This window comes from Peromyscus eremicus, chromosome 5, assembly GCF_949786415.1.
Source record: "Peromyscus eremicus chromosome 5, PerEre_H2_v1, whole genome shotgun sequence".
Classification (NCBI taxonomy): Eukaryota; Metazoa; Chordata; class Mammalia; order Rodentia; family Cricetidae; genus Peromyscus; species Peromyscus eremicus.
The window spans coordinates 80,389,586-80,413,435 of NC_081420.1; the positions used below are offsets into that span (position 1 = coordinate 80,389,586).

Consider the following 23,850-nt stretch of genomic DNA (forward strand, 5'->3'; position numbering starts at 1 on the left):
ATCCATAGTTCAGTAAGTGTTTAAACCAAGAATTGGTGTATCTGAGCACTGAGTGGAACTCCTCCCATCTTAATCCTGTGCGTGCTACGTGCTCTAAGATGCCAGGGTGTCTCATTCACAATCATAAGCAAAAGGCATACTCTGTGACCAGACAGTGTGCTGTCCACACTTTCTAGAGTCCCTGCTACCATTACAGCTGCCCCGGCATGGACTCATCATGTGGATGGCCCGGTTTGAAGCTGGACAGCAGGGTCTTATTGAGTGTTCTAATAGCCGCAGGATATGAGCAAGCCTCAGCTCACTGAGAGCAGCATGTGGAGGATCTCATAGGTAGACAGCACCCACATAGCTTCTTTAGTGAAAACACTCAGAGGGTTGACATGGGAAACCATTCTGGAACAGTTAGGCTGGAAGGATAAGAAAAGACCAACAAATCACCCAACTGACCATCAGGCAGCACAGTACACCTCCCAGCACTTCTTACACTCTCCATTAGGTTCTTGAGCTTAAGTGTGAACGAAGTAGACATGAGATAATGAAGAAAGGAAGGAAAGTCCTACTAAGTGCTGGTCTGTGAGCCCAGGAAAGGCACACTCCAAGTACTAAATTAAAGGAGGTCTCTTTTGATGGGGACCTCTACCCTCTGACCAATTAGGTTTTACATGTGGACTCACATATCAAGAGTTCACAAAGTAAATCTTTCTTCATTATACTAACTCATATTTAAAAAACACACATACTCACATACACAAACGTGTGTGTGTGTGTGTGTGTGTGTGTGTGTGTGTGTGTGTGTGTGTGTGTTCTGGTGGATGTATGTGGAGTCCAGAGGTCAACCTTGTGGGTGTCCTTACTATGGTGATAACCATCTTGATTTTATTTTTCTTTTAGACAGGGTCTCTCACTGGCCTGGAACTTCGTGGATTAGGCTAAGCACATAGCCAGTTAGTCCTGGAGATTTGTAAGTTCCTGCCTCTGTAGTGCTGATATTACAAGCTCGAGTGTGAGTAACCACAGTGCTTAGCTTTTATTTACTTGTTTTTGTTTTTTGAGTACGGGTTTGGGGATCAAACTCAGGTGCCTTGTGCTTTAATCAACTGGGCTATCTTCCAGAGCTCAAAAATACACTAGAAGTACGCCAGTGCTAAACTGACTACACTGTAAAATAGTTACCTTAATAAAATTATGATCCTTGGGAATTCACCAAATACCCAGCTTGTGATTCCTCAACGCACAGTCTCCCTGGAATTGGCTTTGGAGAGACAGCCTTGGGAATCACCAAGTGTGAGTCACACAAGTGTGCACAAACACTGAGCAGCAGTGGTGTGATTAAAAGGCCTCCCTCAACCGGCAGGACAGTGACCTTAGCACTTTAGAGTCTCTCAAGTGTCATAGAGAGTTTGGTGGCACATTCAGCCTTCCTTACAAGATTTCAGTAGCCCCACTTCTCTGCGCTGTCAATCAAACAGCGGACAGTGACACACGCCACTCACAGGACAAAGCCAGGGTTCTAGAACCACTTGCTGTGTAAGACAAACAAGGTCAAGCAGTGCCACCATTAACAAACTACAAGGATGTAAGACCAAAGGACTCTGGTCAATCTTTGACCGTCACCCCCTGGAAAAGATCCCCCTGTCTCTGGACTACTAAGACTGAAACAGGAAGCCACTTCCTGGAAAGAAGGTTTGCTTCAGTGCTGATGACCATCCACATCTGGAAGATAAGATCTAGCATGCTGGAGCACGGCAACACGGAGCATGATTCAGCCTGCCAGAACGAGAACATGGCGATGCCTCACAAAGACGCCAGGGTCAGCACAGCAAACACTGGAACACTGTGATTAAGAGCTTGTGTATCACATCAGAGAATCATAGGTTACTTCTGTGACACACACACTCAACAGTGTGCTATTCAATAGTGGTGGCCAGAGCAGGGGAGGTGGCTCAGTGGGCAGAGTGCTTGCCTACCATGCAGGAATTTCCGGGTTCAATACCAGCACTGCTTTGAACCGGGTGTGGCGGCTGCAATCTCACACTTGGAAGGTGGAGAATGATGTAGTCAAAGTTCAAGGTCATCCCTGGCTAACCAGCAAGTTTAAGGCTAGACTAGGCTACCTGACAGCCCATCTCAAAAAGGGGACTAGTGGTGGTAAGCAAATATTACAAGCAATTTAAAGGATGCAGCACTCTGCTAACTGAAATCATCATGGACACAACACACACCGTTTCTCATAAAGCTAGACACCTCCACTTCCATTTGCAGGAGCTGCTCTCTTCCTGAAAGACCACCAAAACCCTGTAAGTGGTGAACATAGGGCTCTCTATCATTTGTGGTCTAGGCAAACCAAAATCTCATGGCCTTTGGTCTTTGTGCCACCACAGAGGCTGGGATGGATGGCAGCCCAGTACCACAGCAGATGCAATTTTGAGTCCTTGAGGCCACTTGGTTTTAAAAGCTAGGCTAGAGAGGTCCACAGCATGGTCCAAAATAGGTGCTCTGAACCGCTGGCCCAATACTCACCACCCTCTTCCTTCTAACAGAGTCTGGATCTGCTTGGGTGAGGAAATACGTCAGAGAGCTACATTTCGGTGGCACAGGACGAACATCAAGCCAGACAGTCACCATCCTCAGGAGTTCAGTCAGGTCTGATCACCAAACACCATCCCAGCTACTCTTATAGGAAGGAGGTAGGGAGGGTCACGGGGCTCCTGAGCACCCAACATGTCTCCCAATCAGCTGCATGCAATTCTACCCTAAATCGCACATGCCCCGGGTCTCAGGGAGAGTATATAGGTGGGGGAGGACTAAGGAGAGGCTATCTACCCACCTACAGGAAAGCTGTCATCCCTGTTGAGTAAAGATGCTCCAGATGGATCTTTTGGGGAGCAGGGAGCACGGGCACTCCTGTGCGTAACCAACCCCTCGTTCATGCTCTGGAAGTGAGCTCAATAAACTCATATGTGCTCCAGGGTGAACTCTGGTGGCACTGTACCTTGGTCTGTTGTTGGGACCACAAAAAGTGGGGAGATGTTTACATTTCCCCAAGGAAAGAATTTTAGCAACAATTCCCCAGTATTCCCTGAGAATAAGGGCATGAGATAGATAACAGCCAGTAGAGAAGCATGGACTCCAGGGCTGGAGAGATGGCTCAGTGGGTATTTTCTTGTTACAGAGGCATGATGACCTGAGTTTGGATCCCCAAGACCCAAGTACACACCTGTAATTCGGCACTGGAGAAGTGCCGACAGGAGGAATCCTGGGATTTGCTGGCCAGACATTTTAGCTAAATCTGTGCACTTTAACCCAAATGATATCCTATCTCAAAAAATGAAAGTGGAGAGCAATTGAACAAAAAGCCTGAGGTCAGTGTCTGGGCCTCATGACATGCACACCTGCACACAAACACATACACACACGGGTACCACCTGCACATGCAAAAAATGCAACAGAAAAGAAACATGAGCTCTGGAGCCAGAGTCCTGGGTCTTCCCACTCTGCTTGCTCTATGATATGAAGTCATATGACTACAGGGACCTGATCGACTGCCCGTCCTCATGGGTTACTGTCAGGGCTACAAGAAATGAACATCTCGATAAGTGCTCGGTAAATATTAACTGTTTAGATCATTGCTGCTATTAACTCCATTTCATAGAACCTGATGACTGAGACTGAAGAGCCTTAGAAGGCTGACTTAGCTTTCTCCCCTTCCCTCTTCTTACTGCTGAGAATGCTGAGGAGATGGCCAGAGCCGTGACGGCATGATAATACTGAGGACAGAAACATATGGACAGACGTTCATTTATAGCAGCAGCATCCAGCGCAGCAGAGTGTAAAGAGACAGGCGGACTGTTAACAAAAAAGTGAACACATGCCATGGAATATTACTTATACTTGAAAGGAGAGAAATTCTGATGCACAGTAAATAGAGATAAAATCTGGGGGACATCATATACCACGTGACATCAACCGGGGAAAGAGACAAAAGGTGGATGATGCCCTTTCTGTGAGGGACTTAGAGGGTCAGATTCACAGAGAGTAGGAGAGGAGAACACTCAGGAGCCACGGTTTAATAGGTTTAGAATGCCAGTGTGCAGGGTGATGGAGCTCTGGGGATGGAAGGTACATGACAGAATACCCACTGAACTGTACACCAAAATGGTCAAGCTAGTAAACATTACACTCTACATATTTTACGGCAACTTAAAGATAACAGAACACGGGCTGGGATTACAGTTCAGTTGGTTGAGTGCTTGCCTAGCATGCATAAAGCCCATTTCCATACCCCTGCAATGCATATAAGCAGGCATAATGGTGCATATCCCATAATCCCAGAACTTGGGAAGTAGAGGCAGGAGGATCAGAAGTTCCAGGTTGTCATGAGCTACATACCAAATCCTAGGCTACTCTGTGCTGCAGGAGACCCCGTCTTAAAAAATCAAATAACAACATTAATGACAAAATTATAGTAATAAAATATGTATTAGAGATGATTGAATAAAAAGGGGCTAGACAACCAAGCTCTCACCCAGGCTTGTTCAAAGCAGTTATTTGGGCCTGTGCTGCAGCCACAGAAATGCTGTCTTGAAGACAGAAAATGGGGCATGCTCTGTTTCACATGTGCTGCTCTGCTTCAAGGGGGATAGCTCTTCTCTACGACCCCTATGCACACACCCCATCTTCAGGTCACACCACCTTCAGGCGGCACCCACAGTTCCTGACAACCAATTTCTCCCTAAAAAGCCAATCCTGACATGGCCCGAAAAAGGCTTTTAGTTTAAGACTCAGAAATGCTTTTCATTTTCTCCTCATTGTTTCGGCTGTGGTTTGGGGCTTCTCTAGCTGCTGAGGGCCAGGGGAGACACCCCATCCTTCTAGGACACTGCTATGCTTTCTCCATAGTTAACCGCTGTCCCTCACTCACGTAGCTGGAAGGATGGAGATTCTTCTCAAGCAAGAAGGTTCTTTCCATAGTTATTTGTGATACATGGAAACCAAGTGGAAATGCTGCTTACAGAAGCATTACTTCTTATGGAACGGGGGTGGGGGGGTTGGGGGAGGTGGGGGGAGGATTGGAGAGATGCTCCCTGGCTAAGAACACTCACTGCTCTTCCAGAAGACCCGAGTTAAATCTCACCAGATCATAAACAACTGTCATCCCAGCTCCCAGGGATCAGAGGCCCTCTTTTCACTTGCCATACATTTCCCTACACACATGAATAAAAATAAAAATAAAATCTCAAATTTCAATCTAAATAAGAAAGTATTCAATCTAAAAAAGAATTATAAATGTTTCTTCTCACAACAAAAATTATGGCTAAAAGTGTTTTTTTGAGGGGTTTCTATTTGAGTCTAACTAACAGGGGGCTACATAGAAAAGAACAGAATAGGACTCTGGGAATGAAAGATATTGAGATCACAGGTGAAGCCACAGTAGATGGTAGTACATGATAAAAAAAGTTTCATATAAATAAACATATATGTGGACTGGGGATATATCTCTGTTGATAGAATGCCTGCCTAGCATTTGATCCCAACCACCACAAGAGAAAGAGGAAGAGAAGGAAAGAGGCAGGTGGACAGGGCAAGGGAGAGAGGCGGAGGAATGGGGGGAGACAGAGAATAAATAAACAAAGCTAGTGCTTTGATGAAGCAAGCTATTTGTTTGACCTAGTACCTTTCTTAGTGTGTAAATATGAGGAAAGTTTAGAGGCAGGTACCCCACAAGACCTCTGGGAAGGCTATGTATCGATGATACTGACTCCCAACACATGATAAAAAAGAAACCCAGTAAGCAGGTGAGAACTCGTCTCTCTGCTCAGGTAAGACACAAACCACAGGCAGCAAGAAACCCTAATTCACTGTTCCTGCAAGTTGTACTTTGGGAATACTTGACTTAAAAACAAGCCCTGCAACCTGAATCCTATAATCTACTGCTGCTATTCCTGGGATGACCGGCTTGAGATCCCATCTCGAAAACAAAATGGACTAGGAATATACCAACAGCAGCAGCAGTGGCCAGCATCTACCTAACCTCCGATGAGAAACAGGAACTGGCTTCTGATTCAGAACCATCTGTGTGGCAGGAAGCACTGGCTGTCTTGCCTCAGGACTGAGGAAAGCAATGAATGCCCAGAGATTGGCATGCAAAGCTAAATACTGAGGTGGAATCCCACCATGCACTCTACCTTCCACTACTGCTGCATATCCAGCACGACCAGAGAGTGTCAAGGGGCAATGGGTATGATGCTTTGAGAAATTTACTTTGGCAATTGTGTGTGTTTCACATACAACAGGCAGCGAGGTTGAGTGTATTCATTACTAAGAATGATGATAAAAACACTGGAATCCCACCAAGGCAAAACACTCAATTCAGTTCTTCCGTCATTTTCTGAAACTAGACAGACTTGACGGTCTAGGCTAGACCCTTCTGCTTAAGTTCCCAGGACAGAGTCCATATCACCCTTTCACACAGCCCACTGGAGTGGAGCCCACTCCATGAGGCCAGCACCTGATCAGTAGTGATCTGTACTGAAGCCTAAGACTGTGCCTAGGATAGTTGGCCCTGTTTAAATGTCGCTGAAAGTAAAACCTAGGGCTGTGTCTCATAATTATTCAAGATTGTGGATGTTAGGCTGAGGCTTAGGAAAAGGGCCACATTCACCTGCTCCCCATCAGAAACCATTCCCACCAGATGAGGGCGAAACGCTCAGAATTTCCCTGGACTGCCTCCGAGACTTTTTTGTAGAAGGAGGGCTGGGCTTTATGTGAACTCGTCTATCCACTGTGTTAATTTCTAAGTCATCTTAACAGGACGGCTGGCAGGGAGTGGTGAGAGAGGAGCTTGGATGTGGCAAGGGACGGGAGGCATTCTCCTGCATGAGGTACGAAACCCTGTGGCAGGAACTTGGGGACAGTGCTGGCTCAGGCCACACTAGCTTCCTTCACCTGAATGAGCTACAGCAGGGACTGAGCAGTTACAGCAGAGCAGTAAAGTTAATTTTTAACGGGCACTCATCAGGAAGTGCTGACGTGCAGTAGTTCCTGCTCAGGGGTACGGCTGTTCATTTGCAAGCCCACACCCCCTGGGAGGGGATGCCTAACCAAGCCTAACCAGAGAGTGATCACCCTTTCTTCAGTGTGGCCAGGGCAGCTCAGAGGCAGCCGAGTGTGCCTGCATACATGGCACCCTCTACTTTAAATCTGTGCTCCAAGCGATGTCAGGAGCTGCTGTGGTGCTCCAGGAAAGCATCACAGAAGAACTAGGGGTGGTGAGTGCCTCTGCGGGTGAAGGGCTTTCCAAGCAGGAACAAAGCCCTGGGGCTGAGCCTCAGCACTCAACAGAACAGGTGTGCTGGCTGGTACACGCCCAGAACCCCAGGACTCCAGAGGTACTGGCATTTGGCTCAGAAGTTAAAAGTCCTAGGCTACGTAATGAGTTTGAGGTCAGCTGGGCTACTGGAACCCTGCCTCAAACAAACAAGAACAAAAATGAGTAGGATGACCTTAGTCCTTTCAGCCCCCCTGACAGGTTGTCTAATGAGTAACTGTCAAAATCAGCCCTCTGAAAGAGACAGGTGATGTCATCTTTGTGATTAAAAACCAGGAAAAAGGCTTTGGGGCATGTGGTCCAGTATATGTATACCAAGTACAAGGCCATTCCAGAACTGACCCTAAAACTTTTTTTTCCCTTTTGAGGAAAAAAAAAAAAAAAACCTGTGAAATTCTTGGGGTTGAAAAGTTCACCTTGAGACGTGGTTCCTATCAGTTATGAGTGGGAAATGACTAAGAGCTGCTGCATAAGGAGACAGTGGCTGGAGACAGAACCAGGGCCTCACACATGCTGGGAAAATGCTCCAGCACCGAGCCACAGTCCTGGACCCCAAAGACTAGAATGGAAGGTCCCAGAGAGAACCAAGGGAGAAGACGAGTTGCTGAGTCCAGCACCTTGTTTGGGGCCAAAGCCTGAGAGGAGCACTGTGGTCTCCTGCACCGTCAGCAGCAGTTGGGCAGCCACAGAGACAGCCAAGGTAGAATTAGGCGGAGTGCAGACAGGTTCTGAGGAGGCGAGGATGACTGCACACTCGCTTTAATAGCAGAGTGGAGAATGGGCAGAGGTGGAGCGTGGTCTGAGGTACAAGAAGGTGCTTGTAAGGAATGGGGAAAGAGCAGGGAGAAGCAAAGCGTCACTTGAGCCAGAGCGCTGGGGGACGATCCTGAACAGTGGAGGACAAGGAGCAAGCAGGCTCATCAGTGAAGGGACTCTGCAGTCACACCAAGTACAGTCACTTAGGAAAGGAGGTATGTACAGGTGGTGGCAATGTTCGATTCAGGAACAAAACCCTTAAGGTTCATTTGGAGGATGGGCCGGGGAAATGTAGCCAAACAGGGGTGTGCTTGCCTGACAAGCAGGAAGCCTTGGAACCTATCCTGGGGACCGCTACAAAGGACATGGAGGGGCAAAGAAAGAAGTAATTGGAGGGTAATAAAAGAACTGGGGAGGCACTAAAATAACAGTACAGAAATCAGGCAGAAATAGAAACTACTCAACAGTCAGGACCAAAGGGCACACACCTCTGTATCTCAGAGCTAGCAACAGGAATGTGTGCTGCTGCCAACACACACGACAGCAGTGTGTGGCACTGGGGTGGATTTCACGACAGTTGTAGCCCAAGCACAGGCCCGGCAGCATGGTCCCCAAAGGGGACAAAGAGGCCGGCCAGCTTGGCACCTGGCTCAGGGATTTGCCCCCAGGGCAGCATGCCGGATTTCAGCGTGGCTTTACCCTCACTTCACAGCGTGAGTTGGCAGGTCAGGTCACTTCGTTCAACCTGGGTGTTGTTAGTCTCTTTGTCCATAAAATACAGCTAAAAATAGCACCTTCCAGGGTTATGGTGAGGATTAAATGGGTTAGGGAAAGTAATGTTCTCAGCAGATGTACACCAGCTTCAGCTTTCAACGAGGACTGCCAAATGCCCGCTGCCGCGGGCTGTACAAAGAACAATTTTCCCGTGGTAAAGAAGTCACGGCCTGCATTTCCACAAAGCCAACAGTGGGGGTCCTGGAGTGAGGATAACAACGGACAGTACCACGATGAGTGGGGTAGAGTAAGGAGGGGTGTCTACAGTCAACGCCACCCACCTCAACCTTCTGTCGCTAAGTAGACCCGGAATATGAAATTGTCTTTCTTCTCTTGAGATAAGGTCTCCAAGGGGGTTCATGTATCGTAGGATGACTTTGAACTTCTGATCCTTCTGCCTTCACAACCCCGGTAATGGGTCTGTAAGTGTACCATCATGCTCAGTCTATGCAATGTGGGCCCAGTGAGCCACATCCCCAGGTCTCCTTAAGTTTTCTTTTCCAAAGACTGAAAATTGTTACATAAGGAGAGATAGGGAGCCTGGGGGTGGGGAGCAGTTAATTACAATATAAGTATTATAAATATTATGGAAAGAGAGACTAAGGAGGTGTGGCTGTCATCACCCTGTCAAACCACACCTCATTTAGGAGTGCCAGAGGATGCTGGGCTGCAGGAGGGGGCTAGGTCCCAGCTGAGTCCACACAGCAGCAGCAGCATGTGTAGGCCAGGTTGGTCTGCAGGAGAATGAGACAGCTCCAGAGCGACCCCTGTTGTTGAGGTACATGTGTCTGCACTTGTGGACTGCCCTCCAGAGGGAAAGAAGCCTGATACCAATGGATTCCTCAATGGCTGGCTGCCCACACCCTTTGAGCAAGGGTTCTTGGATTCTTTAAGGGGAGGATCCTACCCCATCTTCTGAGTTCTGATGCTTCGAATCTTAGAAAGACCCTCATATGGCAAATGCAGCATTAACACCATGCTTGAATTGATCAACTCTACAGCATACGACTCTCAGACCTGGGGAGCTGCGCACAGCCCAACAAGTGGGAAGGAGCATGCCTAGGATACCTCCTGTAAAGGCTGCTGTACTGGAGAACACACATATCATCAGGGTTACTGATAGCAGAGACAACATATGGTAGACCTACAGAGCACGGGAAGAACACCCTGTACGGTATCTGCTCAGTGCCAGGATGCACATGTGCAAGGTAGGTATGGGCAGTGACATCCTCTTTCAAAGTGGGGCACCAGCATTGCCACAAAGTGCACACACAGTTCCTTCAGACAGGTGTGTCCCCCTTGCCCTGTCGACTGCTTACTAAACAGGTCTCATTTGCTCAACACTTGCTGCCACTGTCTGGATTTAAAAGAAGCCAAACCACCCCCACCACGTGGTGAGGGAGACGGGTGTAGGTTTCTAGGAAGTTTCTAGGAAACACTGGCCAGGGGAAGGGAGACACGGCAGAGGGAATTCTGGGAAGCCAGCCAAAAGGGAGGGTCTCCCAAGGCCATCATCATCCTGTGGGCAAGGAGTGCCTGGTAACCTAGCCCAGCTCAGGACTGCAGCAGGAAGTGCCACCCCTTCACCTGTGATGTACACTGGGATTCTGATGTCAGTGACTGTATTTCTGCCAGGTCATAGTCCTGGAATGATCCTGCTCAGAAGGCTACCCTTTATGGCCTAGGGTGTAAAAGTCCACTTAGAGTTAATGACCCGGGAACCAGAGGTATGTTTATACTGGCTTCTGGACCAATGTTTGATGGCTCCTCTGAGGTGATGCTATGGCCAGGCACTCCCAACAGTCCCAGAGAGCCAGGTGGGGCTGCCCAGAAGCTGTGGACAAGGCCTTGGACAGAGATGGAAGTCAAGGAGTGGGTTAGTCACGCCGTTCCTGTTAGAACTCCTGGGTTCTGACGGCACCAGTCTGCCAAGGATACAGCAGGCAAAGAAGCTCACATTCCCTGCCATTGTCAAGTTTAACCCAAGTCAGTAGACAGGTCATGGTAGGCCACAGCCAGCAAAGAGGAGAAAAGATGCATCGTAAGAGAAGTGTGGCAGGAAGTGCCAATGTAGCAGAGCACAGTTTGATGCAGTTATAGATCCACCACCCTGAAAAGCAAGAGTGAGTGTGTGTGTATGTGTGTGTGTATGTATGTGTGTGTGTGTGTGTGTGTGTACATGGGAGCTCTTAGGAAAGGATAATCCAGGTAGAGGGGTAAGAGGGGCAGGTTTTAGTGGCTAGGTGATGTCAGAGAAGAGGAAGCCAACAACAGACGGCAGTCAGGGAAGTAGAGGCCAGCATCACAGGCCATGCCTCTGGGGACAGTGACTAAGGTTTTCACTTGGAATTGGGTGACGTGGAAAGCTACTGGGGGCTGCTGAATAGAGGAGGGACACACTACAGCTCTGCCTTCCAGCTGCACGGGCACACTGGCCAGCTGCCGCACAAACCAGGAAGGGCACAGGCTGCAGGCATTGGGCCAAAAGATCACAAATACTCAGGTCCTCTACTCCCATCCTCCTGCCCACTCCAAAGTTTGCCCCAGAGGCACCTCCAGCCGCCATTCTGACTCTGGTCATTGACAGGCTGCCTTCTGTGGCCATAGTGGAAGCAGTACAGTCAATGAACTGTCGGGGTAACAGATCGGGGCTGGAGCAGACCGAATGGACTTCTGCACGTTCTCAAGCCCGGTGTTTGACGGGAGGATTGCTGTCAAGGAGAGTCCTAAGGTTTGGGGGCTGATCAAGTGAAGAAGAGAACCAGTGTAGGGAAAGGGAAGAGGGAGATACACAGCTCTGTGGGCAGACAGAGGACCTTGCAGTCACCAGCCCATACCCAAATGTCAAAAAGGGCACTGCCCAACCAGAGCTCAAAGGCGATGCCCCAGAGAGAGGTCCAAACTTGGGAGTCCTCTGCCTAACCCAAAAACCTACAAGCTCTGTTCCAGAAATCCCAGCTCTCTGTGCTACTGAAAAAAAGGAAGCAAGGAAGAAAACAGTATACAGAAGGGGAGAGAGGACGAAGGAAGAAAACAGTATACAGAAGGGGAGAGAGGACAGGTCCTGCAGAACCCCAGGACTAGAGGATTAGATGATATGGGATTAGGAAGAAAAGCAAGAGGAGTGGGCAGAAAGCAGATGGGGCCAGCACAGGCTGGGAAGCGTGAGAGGAGAGCGAGGATGCGGAGTGGAGACTGCTGGGGGGTACAGCAGAGCAGGGTCGGACAGAGACTTAGTGAAAGGGTTCAAGGGAAAGTGGAAGGGGTTCAGAATGGGGCTCATTCAGGAAAACGTCTACCTGTCATTCACAAGGCTGTGCACTCCATCCCCAGCACCACATAAAGGGGGCATGGTGGCACACACCTGTCATCCCAGCACTCAAGAGGTGGAGGCAGGAGGACCAGAAGTTCAAGGTCATTCTTGGCTACAAAGGGAGTTGGAGTCTAGCCTGGGCTACATAAGACTGGGATGGGTGTGTGGGAAAACGGAGACAGCAGTGTTTACTCTGAAGAGAAGCAAGGCGTTGGAAGGGGAGGTATAGCTGAGGGATTTTTCTCCGGCATGGAGGACAGCAGTAAAATGTAGGACAGTGGGGGTGATCAGGCAGGGAAGATGCAGAAGAATAGAGAAAGGAGAAAGAACCGTGAGCACCAGAGCCCTGAGCAGGCTAACAAGGAACAGGGCAGCTCCAGGACTCTCAGAACCACTGAAAGTATGGATGACTCCAGAACCCCAGAACAAAACAAAACCCAAGTGTGACTACCAAGAGCAGGTCTCAGGGCTATTTAACTAGGGTGGGAAATTCAACCTTTTGTTTCTAAATGGGCTATTACTAATCATACATCAGAAGAAAGCCCTATGCTGCTCAGTTATGCAGGACATCAGGCTTCTAGACACTTCATCAAAAGTACTTTGAGAGGACAAAACAATTACTTTATATAATAATTTGTGGCTTGAAAAAAACACATTTGGGAATAAAGTGTACTTGATCTATTCCATTAAATGGTAAAGATAAGGGCCTCCAATGGCATGGATAAAAGCACCACACTGATGTGAACGCCACAAAGCCTCTCTCCAGTCATCTTTCAATGGTGTGATAGCATTTATTTACCCCGCGTTATTAGAAAGTGAATAGTCACTAGCCTTCAATTTTCACGTCAATGGCAGGGAAAAGATTCCATTTTCTACAGCGTCTAGGACTGAAATTGACTTAGCATCTCGGAACTGTCAAAAATTCCTTTTACAGAAAGGTTTGCTGTCCGGGGACTATGAAGCAGGTGTCGCCCTCCTGATGGCGGACTTTCTATATTCGCACGGTAGGTCTGCAGAGGACAGCAGCTGTCAGCTCTGTACCACCTCACTGCTCCAGGCAGGCAGCATTGGGGCCGTGAGCACCGTGGGTGTTAGGGAACGCCATTTAAACGTTCTGACGAGAAGGAACTTACCACTGCTAACAGGCCAGTCTAACACTTATTTTCCAGGGTTAAGAAACAGGAAACCTGCCGGGCGGTGGTGGCGCACGCCTTTAATCCCAGCACTCGGGAGGCAGAGCCAGGTGGATCTCTGTGAGTTCGAGGCCAGCCTGGGCTACCAAGTGAGTTCCAGGAAAGGCGCAAAGCTACACAGAGAAACCCTGTCTCGAAAAACCGGAAAAAAAAAAAAAAAAAAAAAAAAGAAACAGGAAACCTGTTCTGATCTGAATTAAAGGCAGTATACAGTCTAAGTCCTTCGGATTTACAGATTTAGAACTCAGCTCAAGAAAACTTCCCCACTTTGGGCAATTATAACACAAGGTTATTCTCTGTCATGGGGACAATAAAAATGAATAGACAAAAATACAATGAGAATTCTCTGTTTAGCTCTTTACCCCGAAGGACAAACATGGTATGTACTCACTCATAAGTGGATACTAGATATAAAGCAAAGAACAACCAGATTGCAACCCACAGATCCAGGGAGGATACATAGCCAGGGGGGACCCTAGGATGACTGTGGCTTATAATAAATTTTGGTTTTACTCAATCACTGGGTAAGCTTCAGTGAAACATTTCACTATTAGGATAAGAATTTGTACTGTACCAAGCTGATAATAGAAAAAAAATAAAATAATAATAAAAAAATTTAAAAATACAATGAAAAAAAGTCTCTATTCTAGTTATTTCCAATTCAAGGCGTCACTCTGTGTTTTGTTTACAAGGGCCATTTTGTAGATATATTTTCTGTTTTATTATTTATTTTTCATCTTTTTGAGACGGGGGCTCATGTATCCCAGGCTGGTTCTGAGCTCACTATGTAAGCAAGGCTGACCTTAAACTCCTGAGTCCTGAACTTACAGGTGTGCACCACCACGCCAGGTTTATGAGGTGCTGGGGGTTGTGCCCAGGGCTTCGTGCATGCTAGGCAGGCACTCTACCAGCTGAACTAGACTCCCTCCCTGTATGAATGTGTTTTTAACTGCAGTCCTTAAATGTCCAGAGGAATGCACAGGCCACCATCTAATTCCACCTTTTGTATAATATTAGAGGGACCAGCCTTAATATTATACATCCCAGGGGCTCAGGAGAGAGAACTACTAACGGCGAGGACTATTTTCAGGAAATAGAATCTCAGCACACCGAGCTCTATAGTCCACTTGCTTTAATTCCTCTGGCATAACATCCTTTATACCCAGCTTCAGTTCTGTTCTCTTGTCTAGCTCCTTTCTTGGCTGATTTCTCTCTATATTTATCTACTGCTTCCTCTAAGTTCTACCTTAATTCTCTTGTCTTAACTCTGCCTCATCTAGGTCCTTTTCATCTTGTTCTTACCCAGCTAGTACTTCCCCATCTGACTCTTCCTCATCTTCCATCTCGTTCCTCTAGTACTCTCCTCTAGCCCTTCAGTCTAATTCTTCCCCATCTCAGTTTGTTCCTCTCAAGTTCTTACCCATCTAGTTCTTCCATTCTCTTTCCTGTTCTCCGTCCTCTGCCCTGGAAGTCCTAGTATATAAAGAGAGGGGTCCGAGCTAAATTGTGTAAAGCTATTACTTAACGTCCACCTCTCCTAGGCGGTGTCTCCTTGTCGAATTTACCTTAAGTCAGGAGACTTGTATGTGGGCTGTTATCACTGTTAGTCCTCAGAAATTGGGCAAACACGTCAGCGGTGTCTCCTTGTGGAATTTACCTTAAGTCAGAAGAATCACCTGTGGGTGGTTATCACTGTTAGTCCTCGGAAGTTGGGAGACCACCTAGGCGGTGTCTCCTTTAGTCCTTGAAAGTGGCTAGGGGAGATATCTGATTCCAGAAAAAGCCTTTCCTGAGGCTATTCTCCAAATGCCTTGAATGTGTATGTCTAGAGAGTGATCAGTCCACATTGTTAGCCCTTCTTAGGGAAAAGTCAATTGGGAAAACTATGAAGGCACACATGATTTTTATAACAGAATACAGCTGATATATAACAAGCCAAGTAACACCAAAAACTCCTTGGGATTTGGCTTCCTCTGGAGGAATTCCCTGATTCCTCCAGGTAGTGACTTTGCCATAACCAACTGAGTTCTTATGATATATTCCTGTGGCCTGCAGCATCCACCAATGTGAAACTGGTCCCTTTTATCCACGTGGCAATTAGGCCTGTGCCTTAAAAGTCAGGCATTGTTGGTTTTTCAATGGCACCTGCACTAGCTGCTTCTTAGGTCCAGGTGAGGGTCTTCCTGGGTGAACTGGAGGCTATCTATACACTTCCACAGAGGCAGAGAGGTGCCAAGGTCTTTCTCATCCAAACTGACTCCAGGCCAGCCTTTACTGAAGGGCTTCCATCAACACGATCATGCTCATGGACATACAGTTCCCACATTCTCAGGGAACAGAAGCAAGTGTCTGCGTCTGAGAGCTCTAGGGACATGAACAATGGAGAGAGGAAGACTAATAGCTTCTGACAGGACAGCCAGCTTCATCTTAAACAGGAGACAGCTGGGCTCCACCACACGAACACAGCATGCTGGGCCAGGTAGCTCTCCCTAGAAACACTCCTGAGTGTGCCCTTCTCCATCCCATGCTCTCTACAATGCTGGGGACAGATGGGTCTACTATGGAGCACGGGAAGAAGCTGCCAATAATGCCACCCTAAAAGCTCTTCTCTTAGCTGCTTTTTTATCTGGACCTTTTAACCAACTAAGGGACTGACCCCTGCCAAGAGGTCCCTTCAGCCCCAACCATTTGGTTACTGGTCTCTGCATCTTTCTTTTTATCCCCAGGGAGCAGATGACTGCCATTCACACTACTCAATCCAGTCCTGCTCCCCAACCCAGGCCAGGGTTCCCCCTTGCTGCTAAGCTTTGTGGGAGACTGAACTTGCGCCCTCTTAGCGGTACTTTATCTCAGAAGCAGTGACTCTAACATCCAATTGGTACCTGCTCATGACTTCTAAAGACACCAGGGCTATGCGCATCCACTAAGAAAAGGGGATAACTGAAAAACAAAATAAAGCAAAACAAAACAAAAACACCTGAGAGGGGGGGAAAAAACCCACATCTCTGCCTTCTGAAGCAGCAATTTTAACCCCCAAGCATGAAATCAGTATCAAAAGTTCCAAATTGACTATAATAGAAATCACTAAAGCATCCAAACTGATGGCATAAACAAAACTCGTCAACAGCCACTAAGAATTCATTGAAAGTAAATTTATTGTTTGATTCTTTGAGGCACATTTCGTGTATCCCAGGCTGGCCTCGAACTCACTATGTAGTGGAGGATGACCTTGAACTTCTGATCCTCCCGCCTTCACGTCCCAGGTGCTGGGAGTACAGGCATGCACCACCACACCCAGTTTTTAGGGTTCTGGGGGTTGAGCCCAGGGTTCTGTGCACACAAGGCAGGCACTCTAGACTGAGGCCCAGCCCAGCCACCACGCTTCTAAAAACCAATTGTGCAATGTGTGCTGCTCAAGACAGTTTGAATCTGGGATGCTGTTCATCTCTTCTCCGGCTTCAGTTTGGCCAGGCTGGATGAGAAACACGTACAGACAAGGTTAGTAAGCACAGCGAGGGAGCCGCCACATGTACTGCTCTTCCCTGTAAGCCCAACATGGCCCGTCCACACCACACCAATGAAGGTCCAGGTCGGTCCCTACGATCCTAAATGATGGTTTTCTAAGAGCAAGCTCTAGCCGTGTGTCTGATGTCACCTAGACAACGTCTCAAACCTGATTATCTATGCTCTCTTCCGGACCCAAGTCAAGCAATGTCACAAGTTCTGGGTGATGGTTTTAACTGTAACTGGAAGATTCAATTTTAGTAAAATTGCAGCATTAGTGAGATGGCTCAGTGAGGAAAAGTGCTTGCTGCCAATCCTGATGACCTGAATTACATCCCCAGGACTCACATAGAGAGAACTGACTCTCACAAGGTGTCCTCGGACTTCCACACATGAGCCATTGCATGCATGTCCACACACACACACACACACACACACACACACACACACAGTAAATTTTTAAAAATTTAAAGAAAGATTGAAGTGTTACTTTTGTTCTTGTTTCCCACAGTGACATATGTTCACTGACATAAATCTCAGCTGGGCATGGTGGCACACACCTGCCATCCCAGCACTGGAAAAGCAGAAGCAGGAAACAGAGGAGGTTTGCAAGTTCAAGGCCAACCTGGGCCTCATAGCAAGATCCTGTCTTACAAAACAAACAAGGGTCCAGGAACATGGATCAATGGGTAAAGGTCCTTCCATATAAGCTCAGCACCCATGTAAAAAGCTGGTCTTGGCTGCACAAGCCAATAATCCCAATGCTGAGGAAGGGAAGAAATGAGGATCTTGGGCCTTCACTTAACCGTCAGTCCAGTTAAAACAGCAAGCTCCTAGTCCCAGTAAGAGACTCTGTCTCAATATGGATATTGAAACAATAATGTAGAGAAACTATTGAAGAAGACACTCAATGCTGACCATTTGGTTCTGTATGCACACACACAGCCCCCCCCCATTTTCACACACATACACACACACACACACACACACACACACACACACACCCCACATGCATATAACCACCAAAGCCTACCTACACACCCATGCAAAATAAACAAACAAATAACACAAAGAGTAATAACATGGAGACATGTATAGTCAGGTCATTGCGAAGATCCTTCAGTTGGGGACAGCTATGGTTTGCAATAGTCAAATGACAATGGATCCAGTTTTCCAACAAAGCATACCAAACAGATAAAAGGGCAACAACATCCCTTAATTATTAATATCTGTAAGACAGGGTTTCACTATCTTGATGATAATATCATTGCCAAGATGGAGACCAAGGCCGAAACATGGTTCAAAATGCTGCTGCTACCCCTACAGGTGCAGTGAAACTCATTGGCCAATACCTCTCTCCTCATTCCTTCTACAGTGAAACCACAGGAAGCAGCGGAGTTCTCAGGAATGTTTTATAGTCTGGTATCTGAGAATCCAACATTCGCCTCCTCTAAACCTCAAACCTCCCCTGATACGGGCACTTCACACACAGGACACAGGACACAGGACAATTACATTCAGGCACCCCGCTTACCTGCTCGGGTCTCTCACATACAAATCTACCTGTATTAAGGTGGGTATGCCAAAGAAGATGCCATGTATATGAGAAGCTAACACAAACAGAAGGCACTCTGCATTCGCTACTGGAGTCTTTATCAATTTAAATTAGTGACTTAAAACTAGCACAAGCCAGCTAGCTTTCATACGCCACAAACTCTCTAACCGGCAAACTGAAGAGGGATTCATATGAGCTATTTGTCAACACTTAAAGCATATTTGTGACCCTTCCAAATGAGAACTAGAAAGCCATATGGCCAGGATATGGCAGTGGATGAAGACCCATCATCCATTTTGTAAGTGGCTTCTTAAAATACAGTATCCTCTGATGTTTTGTTTTGCTTTGTTTTTTTTTCTTTGTTTGTTTGTTTTTGGTTTTGTTTTGTTTTGTTTTGTTTTCTTCTGAGACAGGGTCTTTCTCTATAGCCCTGCTGTCCTGGAACTCACTATGTAGAAGAGACTGGCTTCAAACTCACAGAGATCTGCCTGCCTCTTCCTCTCAAAGGCTGGGATTAACGGCATGTGCTACTATGCCTGGCTCACTGTCCCTATGTTTGACCCACATTATATTTAATCAAAACTGGGGCTGGAGAGATGGCTCAGTGCTTAAGAGCACTGGCTGCTCCTCTAGAGAGCTCAAGTTCAATTCCTAGCACCCACAAAGCAGCTCACAACTGTCTATAACTCCAGTTCCAGGGGATCATTGCATCAGGCATGCATGTGGTGCACATATCTATGCATGTAGTACACATATCTATACATGTAGGCAAAATGCCCATACAAATCAAATAAAATAAAAAAAAAAATCTTTAAAAAATTGTCAGGCAACTCACATGGTAGGAAGAATACTTGTGTGTGTGTGTGTGTGTGTGTGTGTGTGTGTGTGTGTGTTCCTGGGTGCAGAGGAGAGCTATGGGCTTCCTCATTGTGAAAGAAAACTTACTGCATCATTAATTAAACTGAACTGAGGACAAAAAAAAGTCCAAGTAGCTACATCAAGTAAAAAGCTGGACTCCTGGGCTGGGGAGATAGCTTAGTGGGTAGAGTGTTTGCTGTATATGCAAATATGCAGATCCCCAGAACCCATGGAAAGCCAGATAGAGTCATGTGCATCCACAGGCTCAGTGCACATCTGGCACAAGGGAGGCAGAGACAGGAGAATCCCAAGAAGCTCACGCACCAGATGGCTGGGCATGCACAGTGGTGAGTGACAAGAGACCCTGCCTCAAGCAAGAAAGTTGAAGACTGACACTCTGGATTGTCCTCTGACCTCCATGTGAACCCCCACCAAACCTAGCCTCCCAACCTCTAATCTTCCTGTTCTCTCAGCCTTTTCCTTTTGTTATCTAAACCACAAAACAGCAGCAAAACAATACACAGAGAGCCGCAGCTGCACTGTGCATGAGTCCTGCATCGGCTACCCTATTGAACCTCTGAACGTCTGCAAACTTCAGGAAGAAAAGCACATACACACATTCTGACCTGATTTTTAGAAGTGCCATGGACTGCGCTGAGGGCATTGCATCCTTGCCTCACTCAAAGAACAAAGAGAATGGAAGAAACTCATTTCAAGATTTTACTACATTCAAGATGGAGTTTAAGGAGTGCAGGGGGTGGGGAATACCAAAGAGCCAGAGGGTTGAGCAGTCTCCAATCCTCAATCCATCAGGCACAAAAGGCCATTGAAAATGCTTCAAAACTTGGAGTTGGATGGATGTCTCAGTGCTTAAGAGCACTTATTGCTTTTGCAGGGGACCTGGAGTTCAACTCCCAGTACCCACATGGTGGCTCAGAACTTTCTATATCTCCAGTTTTAGAGGACCCAGGAACCCTCTTCTGAACTCCATGGCACACAGGGTGCACATACATACATGCAAGCAAAATAAAACACATAAAATGAATCTTTGAAAAAAAAATCAATAAAATGTTTGAGAACTCTAATGAGGATCCACAAATTCTAATAACAGAGGGAAGGCAAGATAAGAGGACATGTTAGTGTACACTTAGATATGCATGAACATGCACACGCGCGCGCGCGCACACACACACAGCCTGTTTTATGATTATGCGAGTATAATCAAGAAAGAACTGAAGCAATAGTGTAGACTTAGAACTCATCCATGTTCCAGGCAGAAAAGACGCTGCAATCCTACCCAGAGACCACCTGTATTCTGTGTGGAGTGAGACCACCTCTGTCTGGTGAGATTCCTTGGCCTCCTAACTGTATCCTCCCAAGATGATTGATTTGGAGCTGAGTGGTATGGCTGCCCACAAGCCACGCTGGACATTGCAAGAGCCGGGAGCACACAGCCTGCAGACACGGCTACTGTTAGTCCTCTCCAAAGCAGGGATCATAGTATACATGAAAATAATTAGGAAGTGAGGAACATGGAGCATTCATTACCTTTGATTTTTAAATGTAATTTGCTTTTAATAATGGTTGTACTGAACAACTGTTCTGCACAGTTTCTGAAAGCTGGACAATGTGGACTAACTCCACAAGCAGCTAATTCCAGGTGCCAACGAAAGTTGATGGGCCTGGGATTGACTGTCTTCCTAGCCAGTCTTAAACACTGGGAGAATGTGAACTCAGTTTCACAAAACCAAATCAAAACCTTTAGTGCCAGTATGTAGACTTTTGAATTTCCAAACGGGCCAACTTCTTTGTCACAGAGCTTCTCTCACTTCAAGTAAGCCGATGGGTTCAGAATGAGATGACAGGTCATGGAGTGCTTGCTAGGGTGCTCAGCAGAGAGGGCTGCTCCTCAGGGCTCATGGCCCCCTCCACTGAGCCATAGCAGGAAGCCCTAACCCCGAGCTGCAAGCTGCAGACAAAGGACATTTATAATTGAGGTAGTCCTTCACGTTGGAACTTCATCTGTTATTTCCCCGTTAAGAACAGAGCCTGGGGCAGGAGAGATGGCTCAGCAGTTAGGAGCACTAGCTGCTCTTCCAGAGGTCCTGAGTTCAATTCCCAGCAACCACATGGTAGTTCACAACTATCTACTGTGGGATCTGATGCCCTCTTCTGGCATAAAGGTAAACATTTACATAGAGCACTCATATACATAAAACAAATAAACAAATACATCTTAAAAAGGAACAGAGCCTGGATGAACATGGTGGATGCTGCTGATGAAGAAACATGAACATGCTGTTGTTAGTTTTCAGGAGGACTTCAGGGGAGAGCTGTAGGCTGAAGTGGACCACATGCCTGGGGCAGGTCTCCTCTACCTCTGCCCGTCTAACTGAGAAAGACAGCAGTGCAGATTCCTCAAGATGTTACTGATAGGTGGCAGCCTCATTACTGTGTATTGTGTGGGCGCCAGATCATGAGCTGCCACTTGGCAGAAGTGGAACGAACCCCCTGCTTCCTCCAGTATCGCAGGAGCTGGAATCTAGTAGCAGTTAGAACAATTTCATCTTATAAATATGCATGGGCATGTGATATGCAATATAATGAAGAAAGATCAGGGAGAAAACAAGAGTCAGAAAGAGCAGCATATTAACAAGCAACACTTGCATGATAAACTACGAGGACACCAAGGTTCTGGGGGTGGGAGGCAAAGACACAGCTTTCTATATATTAAAGCCAAGGTCACCAACAAGCCAACAGGAGTCAATGTGAGTCTTCACTCCCATTCTTCCCCAGGCTTGACCCATCAGACATGCACAGAAGACACCGCTGTGAAGACCACAGACCATATCTGTAGCCTTCAGGGTGAGGTCAACCCAAGGACTATAAATCAAGAAATTCTAGGAAAGCAAAATCTCATATTCACCTTTTAGAATTAAAAGCAAATCCAAGGGAAGAGACTCATGATGCAGGATAACTCCATTTTGAAAAGTCAGAAGCTGCATGCACAGTACACTGTCAGGTTTAAACACTGCGCTGCTGTATGTAGCGCTTCATCTGTGAGGCATTCACCACCTCCATATTTAACATTACACACCTGAATCTTATAAATTCACCTAAGATGAACATGGATACAGATTCTGGTGCAACTTCTCAACAGTTTGGTCTTTTTATTGTATAGCAGCAATTTGTAAAAAATGATATGCTAAGTAACCCTAGAGTATAATTTAGGGACAAAACCAACTGTCAGGAAACAGCCAGAGACTACATCTAATGAAATCTTTACAGATTGAAGTAATAAGTATTAAATTAATCAACATAGCTTAATTGAAGCTCTATCTGTAACATTTTTTATTAGACTTGTTATTAATGAGCCTTTAAATGCTACAACTAACTTGAGCTCTGTGTTAAATTTAAATAATGAACCATTGTTCCCACACAAAAAGAACAAACAACACTTTAATAGGCTTTTTTCTCCATGGGCCTTTTGCAGGCAGAGGGAAGAAGAAAGAGTCCCTGTTTCCTTTCCACTGTTGTGTGGTTGGCAAGAGACCACAATGAAGGCTGCTAAAATAGCTCAAAATAACCACAGTGAAATCGATAAGAAAGTAAAAATGCAGTAGCTAAGACCAGAAAGGAGATAAGAATTTCGGTTCACCTCAGACAGGTGCTTCCTGTCAACCTCAGTCACCTACAGTCATGTGCCACATCATATGAGAGTCTACACCAAGTAGCCGGCTATAGCAGCTGGGCCTCTGTCTCTGCACCCTGTGCTATTTGCACACCACAGTGCCTGAGAAGGCATTTTTGGAATACATCCCATTGCTGAGCAACTCAAGACTGCCCAGGGCAGCTCCTGCTTGTCTTAGAATACTTACCTGAACATATCTCCCAAGCCTTTGAGCATTCCCTTCTTGGCTTTCAACTTCTCCTTCTCCCGGTCTTTTTTCTTTTCTTTTCCTCCTTTGTCCTTTTTCCTGTCCGCCTTGTCCCTTTTCTCTGGGTTCCCGTTCATTTGTCTCTCCAGAGAGTAGGAAGGCTGATCGCTGGATGTGGACACAGACTCCCTCCCCGACCTCGAGCTTTCTTCTGTGTCTTCCTCCACTTGAAAGAGGGAGGGAAAGAAGAGAGGGAACACAGTGAGCCACAGGAACAAAGTAAGGCACTGAAGGGCACATGGGACCTCACTCTCCCCCAGTTTCTGCAGCAGAAGGGACCTCCCATCGACCGGGACCACGGGCAGAATCAGAAGGGACATGGGATATGGTGATGGGGGTGCACAGGCACATCCCACATGGAGATGAGATGCAAACATGGGATTTTTCACTGCACAGAGTCTGCACGGCAGGGACCCACAGACCCAGCAGGATGCTGTGCCCCACATTTGCAAAGTGAAAAGCAAAATAAGCAAACTGTTCCTCCTCTGTGCCACTTCCCCCTTAGTTAAGGATCCTGCAGACACCCTGTACCCATCTTTAATCTGCTGAAAAACCCCACCGACTAGCAACAACCATGTCAGCATAAACTTCCAGCACCAAGCTTCCTGATACACTCATGTGGTTTCTGAGTA

At 46.8% G+C, this 23,850-nt stretch overlaps 1 protein-coding gene across 6 annotated transcripts in view; it reads right to left on the reverse strand.

The window, feature by feature from the left end:
* The window catches only part of Pard3 (par-3 family cell polarity regulator), a 559,217-nt gene that overhangs the window by 161,583 nt on the left and 373,784 nt on the right, over positions 1 to 23,850 (reverse strand). For 3 of the 6 annotated variants that reach the window (XM_059263785.1, XM_059263784.1, XM_059263783.1), the window contains exons 20-21: positions 23,159 to 23,384; positions 16,501 to 16,835 (exon numbers count right to left, since the gene is read on the reverse strand). In XM_059263785.1, the coding sequence (XP_059119768.1) occupies positions 16,805 to 16,835; positions 23,159 to 23,384 (257 nt within the window). In that variant the 3' untranslated portion in view covers positions 16,501 to 16,804. Of the gene's footprint in view, positions 1 to 16,500; positions 16,836 to 23,158; positions 23,385 to 23,850 lie in introns of those variants that run through there. The other 3 variants (XM_059263788.1, XM_059263787.1, XM_059263786.1) reach the window with 1 other exon arrangement.